This window comes from Bos javanicus, chromosome 22, assembly GCF_032452875.1.
Source record: "Bos javanicus breed banteng chromosome 22, ARS-OSU_banteng_1.0, whole genome shotgun sequence".
In the NCBI taxonomy this organism is placed as follows: Eukaryota; Metazoa; Chordata; class Mammalia; order Artiodactyla; family Bovidae; genus Bos; species Bos javanicus.
Window position 1 is genome coordinate 17,038,587 of NC_083889.1, and position 11,929 is coordinate 17,050,515.

Sequence of the window (11,929 nt, forward strand, 5' to 3'; positions counted from 1 at the left end):
TACCTCCAAGGGAGGGAGAGCGAGGCTATGGGGAGGTCTTACCTTGCCCTTGAACAGGATCACTGGGCAGACAAACCGTCCTCTGCACCTGGCTGTCTTGCTGCGATTGACGAGGTCCTGCAATTTGCTCACCTGCACAGTGCTCTGAAACCTAACACAAGGCAAGAGAGGTAGGTCAGGCTGCTTGTGCATGAGTACTGTGTAAGCCATGCTAGGGGTGTGTGTGTGTAAATATTCATTTCAAATCGAATAAACGCTCAGATTCCTAAATTCTAAATCACAGACATTTTAAGCTTTTCAAGAAAAGAAAAAAAAAAAAGCTAGATTATAGGTACTAAAACTGAAATCATCCTGATTTCAAAACCTTTAAGATCAAAAGGTGCTGTTTTTCACTCCAAAAGTAGGACAAATATGTTGAGGACCCTCTGGCAATAACGGGGCCATCTTTGTGATCTTTCAGAGGGCAGGATATGATGAAGTTCACATTCCACATGGTTATGAGCCTCTGATACATTATCAACATTTCAACCAACACTAACAGTCTAAAATGTCAACAGGGCAGGGAATGCTGGAGCAAAGGTGGTGAAAAAGAAGCTATTTGTGGCCTTGAGAAGCATGGAAGTTAACACACCCAGCTTCTCAAGGCCACAAATAGCTTCTAGAACACACACCAAAAAAACACATTTAGAAATGAGTTTAAGCAAGTCACACCTATAGCACACCCTTAAAATAAGGGTCTACTGTCACAGATTCACCCACTGAGTCTTAACAAAAGGCTCCACATCAGCCAGTAAGAACTTCTGGTTCCAAGAGAAACAGGAGGCAGGAAGTTCAACAGTGGGAAGCTCTCCCGACTATGCAGAGTAATGGAGGAAAAGGAAGATAGTCAAGCTCCTTCCTTACAAGGGTTGAGTCTCCAGGCTGAGTCCAAGGGCATCATCCCTCCTACATCCCAGTCCTGCTATTGTCATTGCATGACATGTGCACACAAATAACTGTCAGAATGAGTAAGTTCAGTGACTCCTAAACAGCACTGGTACCTTTTTAAGCATATCTAAATTCTGTTGGCATTAATAAAAATATAGTCTTCTGAAAACACTGCTGATTTCTTAGTAGCCTTCATAGATATATTCTCAAGCTAGTTGCTAATAAAATAACTACTATCAAGTGAGCATTTGAAACTGAAGTTACAACAAGGTCTTCAAATAAAAACCTGATATATGGAGTGTAGAAAAACAGTTCTGATGAACCTATTTAAGAGAAGAAATGGAGACACAGACATAGAGAATGATCTGGTGGAAACAGCAGGAAGGAGAGTGTAGGACAAACTGAGAAAGCAGCACTGACATATATATACTATCACATGTAAAATGGATAACAAGCGGGAAGCTGCTGTATAACACAGAGAGCCCAGCCTGGGACTCAGTGACGACCGAGAAGGGTGGAATGTAGAGGTGAAGATAGGCTCAAGAGAGAGGAGATATATATACATATGTTTGTGCATGCACGTGCGCGAAGTTACTGCAGTCATGCCTGACTCTTTGTGACCCCATGGACTGTAGCCCACCAGGCTCCTGTCAATGGGATTCTCTAGGCAAGAATACTGGAGCAGATTGCCATTTCCTCCTGTAGGGCATCTTTCCCACCCAAGGACTAAATCAGCATCTCTTATGTCTCCTACATTGGCAGGCAGGCTTTTTACCACTAACGCCACCATATATAATTATGACTGATTTGCACTGATGTAAAGCAAAGACCACCAGAACACTGTAAAGTAATTATTCTCCAATCCAAAAAATCGAAGGAAAAAAAAAAAAACAAAAAACAGAAAAATAAGAATCGATTAGATTCGAATAATAGAATAACTGAAATGAAATAAAAAATACAGTAGAGGGAATCAATACCAAATCAGATGATACAGGAGAACAGATGAGCAATCTGAAAGACAGTAAAATAAAAATCACCCAATGAGAACAGCAAGAAAAGTTTTTTAATGAGAGGAGCTTAAGAGACCCCTAAGACAACATCAAATGTACTAACATTTGCATTATATGAGTCTCAGAAAGAGGAGAGAGAGAGGGAGAGAAAAATTATTTGAAGAAATAATCAGTGAAAAATCCTCTTATTTAGGGATACAGGTTAGAGGTACAGAAGCATAAAAAATAATAATAATAAAAAAATAACTTGGACCAAGTTTGGTGATTGTAGAAAGAAAACAAGAGGATAAAGGAAGAGGACTTAAACTTTCCATGGTGTATGTTTCTGTAAGGTATGATTTAAGACTTTTTCCCCATTTTTATTAAGCATTTTGTTTTAAATCACAAATTTATTACATCTTTACCATAATTCAAATAGATAAGTGACTACATAAGACTCTTTTTCTTTCTGTTTTTTTGGTTGCACTGTGCAGCATGCAGGATCTTAGCTCCCTGACTAGGGAGTGAGTGGTCCCTGCAGTGGAAGCTCAGAGTTTTAACCACTGGACCACAAGGGAAGTCCCCATGTTATTTTTACGACCAAGATTTTTTTCTTTTCTGAAGGAAGGAAGAAGGCTGGAGTGCCTCTTCACAGTACGTACAGAGTGCTATGCTTAGTTGCTCAGTCATCTCCAACTCTGCGACCACATGTACTGTAGCCCACCAGGCTCCCCTGTCCATGGAGAGTCTCCAGGCAAGAATACTGGAGTGGGCTGCTATGCCTTCCTCCAGGGGATCTTCCCAACCCAGGGATAGAACCCAGGTCACCCGCATTGCAGGTGGATTCTTTACCATCTAAGCCATGAGGGAAGCCCAAGAATACTGGAGTGGGTAGCCTATCCCTTTTCCAGGGGATCTTTCCAACCTAGGAATCGAACTGGGGTCTCCTGCATTGCAGGCAGACTCTACCAGCTGAGTTACCAGGGAAGCTGGCACAGGCCAATCAGTCAGGCCCTAGAAAAAACATGGCTCACTGGAAACCAAGTTCTACCACCTTTCCCTCATTCTGTGAAATAAAAAGGCAACTGAGTTCAAAATAATTGCCTAATTAAACTCAGATGCCAAGAGAATATAAAACAAAATACACATAATACTGCTTACATTAGTCTTCCTCCCACCTTTTGGTGGCCCCAGGTCATTTGCACAGATGAGATCAGCACTATCTGCTGAGTTAAAAAAAAAAAGTTATTTTTATTTATCTGACTTCATCAGATCTTAATTGAGGTATGTGGGAATCTTTAGTTATGGCATGCAAAACCTAGTTCCCTGACCAGGGATTGAACCCAGGCCCCCTGCACTGGGAGCTCGGAAGTCCCAGCACTGCTTTAACTGACTCTGAGCTCACACCAGCAGCTCTAAATGCCTTGAAACCGCATTTGAGTCTCCCAGGCTAAATACTTCCATTCAACAAACGCTCCACAAAAATGAAGGAGAGAACATGCCAGCATTTTCAGCCTCAGGGTTCTGGGCAGTCTTATGTGGAGGAAGGCACACTTTTTTCATTAGGCTAGCTGGTGCTTTATTGTCCTGGGTCCCCTACTCAAAGAACCAATGCAGTTTCTGTTCTCAGTGGTTCCTGTTTTTATTTTTATTATTTCTTGGCCTTAGAATCTTTCTCTTAACATGCTAAGCACTGGGCTGTGTCTGACACATGATACTTTTATTCGAAGGAATGAAACTGGGCTATGTATTTATGTTTGTCTTGTGGGACTGAGCCCTTAACCTGTAAGATCTGAAGCTATCTCTGGGTAGATGGTGTCAGAGTTGAGTTGAATTGTAGAACACACAGCTGATGTTTGAAAATCAGTGGTATGAGGGAACCCCCCTACCCTACGCTCACATACCAGTGGGAATTATCAAGTGCAGGATTTTAACTTTGTCTCCCAATGCCTCACCTATACCTGCCCTAATTCTGGCCTTTGTTACAATCATTGCTCATTTATTGGTCTGTGTTACCGACCAGACCTAAAGGTAAGGATTTCGTATCTCTGGCAGGGTCTCCAACTAGATCCCTGAGATGTGGCCCATGGCAGCAGTTTGTCTTGCTGATAAACACACATCTTGGCCATTCAGACAGCCCCATCCAGGCTTCTCTTCCCAGATGACGGGCTAAACTGGGGAGGTGGATTAATAGAACCAAACCACTTCCTGAATCCAGTTCTACCCTGTGCAACTCAGTCTAACTAGTGTCATAGTAACACCAAATCCAGGCATGTAAAGCAAAAAGTTCTATTTCTTCTCACCTACACATGCACATATTCCCTGCTCTTCAACAGACATGGCCCACTTAGTATCACCTTGAGGCCTTGCAAGAAGTGAAAAGTAAAAACAGACTATAACTCCTTTAGGGTTAGCGATATACTGTGGTGGTCCTGGCCTGGAAAGAGAGACTCTGCTAGGCAAAGTGGAAGCTTCCTGGCAGTGATAGAAAGAAGAGGCAGGCATACACGTGCTATGATCTACATACAATTAATTCCCCCAGTAAGTTCCTTTTTCTCAGGGAACGCCACCTCGACCTGGTTAGAAGGCACACTTATATGTCTCCCATCTTACACATGAGCAAATTTGTCTATGTGAAAGCCCTCTCTGGCTCCCTGTGGTTCCAGGTTATAGCAAAGGAGTCATCTAGGAAGCTCTCTGTGATGTAGAAATTCTGATTTAGGGCCCCTGGAATCTGTGATTTCAATGAGTGCTCAGAGGGTACTAGCCCAAGAACCACTAACACCCACAAGTCTGCACTCCTTGGACCAATGATCAAGACCCTATACAAGCTAGTCCCTAACTAGGGACATTTAAGGGACATTTCTACTTGTCTGTGCAATTCCAGCTGAAAGGCATCTCCACCACAGGGTCTCCCCAAACACACACACGAGGCAGGATCTACCCTTCTCCCCAACTTGTCTACAGCAGCACTTCTCCAGCCTCTACGTATGTATGGGCCATCTTGTTATGCCATGATTTTGATTCAGTGGCTCTGGAACCTAGGACTGAGAATCTCTAGCCAGTGAGCTCTGAGCAGTGCTGTGAGCAATGATGGCCTGCTGCACCCTGTAGAATGACTCTACTGTAGCCTTTCTCATAACAGTGCTTCCCTGGGGCCAGAGTTTCAGATATTGTTGGCAACACCTCCTGGAATTCCCTTAAAATCAACAGCAAGCAGGAAGTCTAGCAGAACAAACTTTGAGATCAACATAAAGCACTTCCTAGAGCCTTATAAGCCTCTTGTAAGTACTTATTATTACTTATAAGCCTTATAAGTAATAAGCCTGATTACTTATCAGTGTCCAACAACTGCTATGCTAAGTCACTTCAGTCGTTTCCGATTCTGTGCGACCCCATAGACGGCAGCCCACCAGGCTCCCCGTCCCTGGGATTCTCCAGGCAGGAACACTGGAGTGGGCTGCCATTTCCTTCTCCAATGCATGAAAGTGAAAAGTGAAAGTGAAGTCACTCATTCGTGTCTGACTCTTAGCGACCCCATGGATTGCGGCCTAACAGGCTCCTTCGTCCATGGGATTTTCCAAGCAAGAGGTACTGGAGTGGGGTGCCACTGCCTTCTCCGCCAACAACTGCTACCATTTACTTACTGCCTACGGGCTGCATCCTGTGCTGGGTGCTCTGTGTCACTAGTACCTGGTGAACTGTTACCTCACAGAAAAGCACCCGGGCTTTGGTAGGTCCTCAATATACAGCAGCACTTATTTCTAACTCTTAGAGCACACACATCAAGCTTGGAATAGTCCCATTTATCAGCAGGGATTGCACTAGTCACTTTTGTAAATAGAGATAGAGACTGATGAGGAAACTAAGAGCCAAAGCAGTTCAACAACTTGCCCAAGTTAGTGATGCAGTCAGCAAGTACACTGACCTCAAGCTTTAAGCTTTTGACCTTTAAGCTCTATACATGTACGTACCCTTAAGCATGTCCGCAAAGCATACCTCCCACTCACTCTTAAAAAAAGGAAACGCTGAGGTTTAGGGAGGTGGGGCATGGAGTCAGCTGTCTTAGGACAATGACTGATAGGGTGGGAGTAAAATAGGAGACCAGGACTGTGACTTTCAGCTTCTTCTTCTATGCTGTGCTATCAGGATGCCAACAAGGCTTAACATCTGGGAAAAGCGAGTCTGCCTTGCCCAATGACAGACTTTCCTGACCCTGGGGATGAGATGTCAAGGCCTTCCCAGAAGGGGATGCCTTGGTGACATGATGCTCACGTGTCTTTCTCCTTCTCCGAACTCTCATACTCCAGGAACACAATGTGCTGTGGGTAGTGGCCACAGATATCCCCATTCACATTCTGGATCACACTATAACAGTAGTCTCGGCCAAACAGCTCCAGACACCTCTTCTCAATGCGTTCAACCTGCACAGAGGAGGAGATATGAACATAAAGAAGATTCTGGGATTCAGAATTAGGCGGGTCCCACCCTGGAGAAATCTCTGGGAATAACCTTTCCCTCTATAATTATAATGCAATACAAGGAAGAGACCTGTTGCTAGGTCATAGGCCCTCAACGTGCAGTTCATGAACCCATGTAATAAACTTTGGTGGGGGCAGGGAGGGACTCTGAAGCCCTCAATGTTGTGGTGAAACTGTGTTTCTTAGGCATCCAAAGAGAGGATTACACCTTTCACGAGATTCTCAAAGGGGTCCACAGGCCCTAAGTATTCAGAACCTTTGCTCTAGGTTACTTTAACCAGCATCAATACATTATCTTCCTTTGGCTCCAGATGCTTCTCAATTCTCCAGTCATAAAACAGTACCCAGAAGCTCTAATTAGTGTAATGAGTAGAAGCTGCAGACAAAGGTGTCTCCTTACAATTTGCTTATGAAATAGAAGGAACAGCTCCCTTAAAACTGCTCTTATTTTGCTAATTTCGGGAAAGGCCCCATAGAAGAAGGACATAAAACCCGCAACATCTCAACAAGCCTGCAAAAGATCAGAAAGTTTAGCGCCAGCTGGAGTGAAAGTCAGACATAACTTTTTACAACACTGATTTTCATGCGTGTGTAAAATGAAAAGAGGCCCAGGAAAACCACTGACCCTGTAACCACCCAAAAGATCAATGGGGTGGGAAAAACTCACAGGAATGAGGAATCCTCAAATTTGAAGGGACATGAACATCATTAAGAAGCCTATTAAAAATTACAAATTCCAGGTTCCCAACCTCAGAAATACTAACTCAGTAGGACTGGGTGGGACCAAGTAACCTTTATTTTTAATAAACACCCCAGGTGATGCTGATGGTCTGGAGCCAAACCAGAGTTTCATGGCCCTGCATGGAAGAGAATTTCACTGGAAAACCTGATGCTAAACCTGCCGAAAGAACGTGAGGAATCAAAGATGGTAGGGTCAGTAAGATTCCCATCAGACTGCCAGGCAGTGCCTAAGATGGAAATGGCGTGACCACACTGGAAGCTTTCCAGGTCTAGCAATAAGGAGACTGAAGGGAATCCCAAGGGTAGAAAAACAGAGGAACTAAGACTTGCTTTTGATAAAGGAATAGAGAGTGTGGTTTGTCTTCCTACTCTATGGGAGAAGGAAATAAAGGGATGGATCTAATTCTAAGTCATGCTGAGACTGTTTAAGGAGGCAGCACAACTCGGTTTACCTCTTTGCTCAATTCTGCACCAGCCCTCCAGCACCTTCACTCTAATCTCTATCTGACTTGCAGAAATCCTCTAGCCTTTAAAAAGTAGACTTGAGGGCTTTTGTCCCCATACCTGATGCAAGAGAATTATCCCCTCCCTTCGGCTCCCCCTCTCTAATCTCTGAACTTGGTCTCTCAGGGCTGATCCCTGACCTCCAACCTTTCTGTCTCAAACCAAAATGTCGTCCTTCCTTGGTTCACTCTGACCCCAGTTCCTCTTTTCGGTATTTAAACCCGGACCCTTACTCTCCAAGTCCAGACTCTGGGAACTTCCCTCTCTTTCCGTCCTCTCACCCCTGACCTCAGCCTTTTCTCAGTTACTTCCCAAGGCAGGGACCTTCTCTTTCTGCTCACTGCTGCTCCGTACTCACCTTAGAGCCGCCCGTCCCACTGCAGTCTTTGGCCCGGTACTGAGTCCGGGAGAACTCCTCCAGCAGCTCCCCGAGTCCTGGCTCCTGTGGCTGTGGGCTGCCCGAAGAAGCCGAGGACCCCGCCGAGGCAGCAGCGGCGGCCCGAGCGCCAGCCATGGCCCAGCCTCCCGTCCCCTTCAGCGCCCCGCGGCCCCCTCAGCGCGGCTCAGCCCGGCACATGGCACTTGCAGGTACCAAGTACAAGTCCAGAATCTCCACAGCCGCCTCAGCCGCCGCCTTCGCCTTCCACTTCCGGTCCCGCCCCACCCAGACGGATGTTTACTCCGGCAGTGACCAATCGGAGCCCAAGACTCGCGTCCTGCCCCAAGATTACCCGCCCACCCCCCGACGCGGAGCGGTCCAAGTGGTCTCCGGGGAGGGGACTGCGGCCACTCGCAGAAACCTCCTGCTCCGCCCCACGGGGTTTCCTCCGGAAAGCCAGGCTAAACCATTGGGACTGCGTGGGGGGAGGTGGACAGCGCGGGAACTAGGAGGAAAGAACCACGGAAAGACCGCGGAAGAGTGGAACGAACCATTACCGAGAGAGGAGGATGCTGCAATAGTCAACCCAGTTTACTGAGGGAAAAGGGAGGGGAGGGACGGATCATGACTGGCTTGAAATTCTGTTAAGAAGCCCCATATTATTTTTCTTTTTTTAACAGACCATTTCAAACATTCACAGAAATGGAGAGAATAGTATAATGAACCCTCATATACATTAGCTGCTGTTGCTGCTGCTAAGTCGCTTCAGTCGTGTCCGACTCTGTGCGACCCCATAGACCATAGCCCACCAGGCTCCCCCGTCCCTGGGATTCTCCAGGCAAGAACACTGGAGTGGGTTGCCATTTCCTTCTCCAATGCATGAAAGTGAAAAGTGAAAGTGAAGTCGCTCAGTCATGTCTGACTCTTCTCGACCCCATGAAGTCGCTCAGTCATGTCTGACTCTTCGCGACCCCATGAAGTCGCTCAGTCATGTCTGACTCTTCGCGACCCCATGGACTGCAGCCTACCAGGCTCTTCCGTCCATGGGATTTTCCAGGCAAGAGCACTGGAGTGGGGTGCCATTGCCTTCTCCAATACATTAGCTTGTGTCAACAATAATCCAAATACTATCTATCTATCCTGTTTAGTCAATCTTTCCCCATCCAATAGGATTGTTTTAAAACACATCTCATTATTTAATCTGTGACTACTTCAGTATTTATAACAGATTAGTACTGTTCAGTTCAGTTCGCTCAGTCGTGTCCGACTCTTTGTGTGTCCGACTCTTTGAGACCCCAGGGACTGCAGCACGACAGGCCTCCGTGTCCATCACCAACTCCCGGAGTTTACTCAAATTCATGTCCATTGAGTTGGTGATGCCATCCGACCATCTCATCCTCTGTCGTCCCCTTCTCCTCCGGCCTTCAATGTTTCCCAGCATCAGGGTCTTTTCAAATGAGTCAGCTCTTCACATCAGGGGGCCAAAGTATTGGAGTTTCAGCTTCAACATCAGTCTTTCCAATGAATATTTTAGACTGATTTTCTTTAGGATGGACTGGTTGGATCTCCTTGCAGTCCAAGGGACTCTCAAGAGTCTTCTCCAACACCACAGTTCAAAAACATCAATTCTTCCGCACTCAGCTTTCTTTATAGTCCAACTCTCACATCCATACATGACTACTGGAAAAACCATAGTCTTGACTAGACGGACCTTTGTTGGCAAAGTAATGTCTGCTTTTTAATATGCTATCTAGGTTGGCCATAGCTTTTCTTCCAAGGAGCAAGAATCTTTTTAATTTCATGGCTGCAGTCACCATGTGCAGTGATTTTGGAGCCCCAAAAAATAAAGTCTGCCACTGTTTCCCCATTTATTTGCCATGAAGCGATGGGACCATGATCTTAGTTTTCTGAATGTTGAGTTTTAAGCCAGCTTTTTCACTCTCTTTCATCAAGAGGCTTGTTAGTTCTTCTTCACTTTCTGCCATAAGGGTGGTGTCATCTGCATATCTGAGGTTATTGATATTTCTCCTGGTAATCTTGATTCCAGATTGTTCTTCATCCAGTCCAGCGTTTCTCATGATGTACTCTGCATACATGTTAAATAAGCAGGATGACTATATACAGCCTTGACATATTCCTTTCCCTATTTGGAACCAGTCTATTGTTCCATGACCAGTTCTAACTGTTGCTTCCTGACCTGCATACAGATTTCTCAAGAGGCAGATCAGGTATTCCCTGGTCTGGTATTCCCATCTCTTTAAAATTTTTCCACAGTTTGTTGTGGTCCACACAGTCAAAGGCTTTGGCATAGTCAATAAAGCAGAAATAGATGTTTTTCTGGAACTCACTTGCTTTTTCAATGATCCAATGGATGTTGGCAATTTGATCTCTGGTTCCTTTGCTTTTTCTAAAACCAGCTTGAACATCTGGAAGTTCACAGTTCACATACTGTTGAAGCCTGGCTTGGAGAATTTTGAGCATTACTTTACTAGCATGTGAAATAAGTGCAATTGTGCAGTGGTTTGAGCCTTTCTTTGGTATCAGAATGAAAACTGACCTTTTCCAGTCCTGTGACCACTGTTGAGTTTTCCAAATTTGCCGGTATATTGAGTGCAGCACTTTCACAGCATCATCTTTTAGGATTTGAAATAGCTCAACTGGAATTCCATCACCTCCACTAGCTTTGTTCGTAGTGATGCTTCCTAAGGCCCACTTGACTTCACATTCCAGGATGTCTGGCTCTAGGTGGGTGATCACACCATAATGATTATCTGGGTCGTGAAGATCTTTTATATAGTTCTTCTGTGTATTCTTGCCACCTCTTCTTAATATCTTCTGCTTTTGTTAGGTCCATACCATTTCTGTCCTTTATTGTGCCACTCTTTGCATGAAATGTTCCCTTGGTATCTCTAGTTTTCTTAAAGATATCTCTAGACTTTCACATTCTATTGTTTTCCTCTATTTCTTTGCACTGATGACTGAGGAAGGCTTTCTTATCTCTCCTTGCTATTCTTTGGAACTCTGCATTCAAATGGGTATATCTTTCGTTTTCCCCTTTGCCTTTCACTTCTCTTCTATTCACAGCCTTTTGTAAGGCCTCTTCAGACAACCATTTTGCCTTTTTGCATTTCTTTTCCTTGGGGATGGTCTTATCCCTGCCTCCTGTACAATGTCACAAACCTCCATCCATAGTTTTTTGGGCACTCTGTCTATCAGATCTAATTCCTGGAATCTATTTGTCACTTCCACTGTATAATCATAAGGGATTTGATTTAGGTCATACCTGAATGGTCTAGTGGTTTTCCCTACTTTCTTTAAGTCAGAATTTGGCAATAAGGAGTTCATGATCTGTGCCACAGTCAGTTCCCATCCTTGTTTTTGCTGATTGTATAGAGCTTCTCCATCTTTGGCTGCAGAGAATATAATCAATCTGATTTTGGTATTGACCATCTGGTGATGTCCATGTATAGAGTCTTTTCTTGTGTGGGTGGAAGAGGGTGTTTGCTATGACCAGTGCATTCTCTTGGCAAAACTCTGTTAGCCTTTGCCTTGCTTCATTCTGTACTCCAAGGCCAAATTTGCTTGTTACTCCAGGTATTTCTTAACTCCCTTCTTTTGCATTCCAATCCCCTATAATGAAAAAGGACATCTTTTTTGGGTGTTAGTTCTAGAAAGTCTTGTAGGTCTTCACAGAACTGTTCAACTTCAGCTTCTTCAGCATTACTGGTCAGGGCATAGGCTTGGATTACTGTGATATTGAATGGTTTGCCTCAGAAATGAACAGGGATCATTCTGTTGTTTTTGAGATTGCATCCAAGTACTGCATTTCAGACTCTTTTGTTGACTCTGATGGCTACTCCATTTCTTCTAAGGGATTCCTGCCCACAGTAGTACTGTTAAAAAACAAA

General features: G+C 44.6%; 1 protein-coding gene across 4 annotated transcripts in view; it reads right to left on the minus strand.

Moving 5' to 3' along the window:
• Positions 1-8,299, minus strand: part of MTMR14 (myotubularin related protein 14) — a 44,745-nt gene extending 36,446 nt beyond the window's left edge. For 2 of the 4 annotated variants that reach the window (XM_061396301.1, XM_061396302.1), the window contains exons 1-3: positions 8,001-8,287; positions 6,192-6,340; positions 43-151 (exon numbers count right to left, since the gene is read on the minus strand). In XM_061396301.1, the coding sequence (XP_061252285.1) occupies positions 43-151; positions 6,192-6,340; positions 8,001-8,156 (414 nt within the window). In that variant the 5' untranslated portion in view covers positions 8,157-8,287. Of the gene's footprint in view, positions 1-42; positions 152-6,191; positions 6,341-8,000 lie in introns of all 4 variants that reach the window. The other 2 variants (XM_061396299.1, XM_061396300.1) reach the window with 2 other exon arrangements.
• Positions 8,300-11,929: the final 3,630 nt, after the last annotated feature.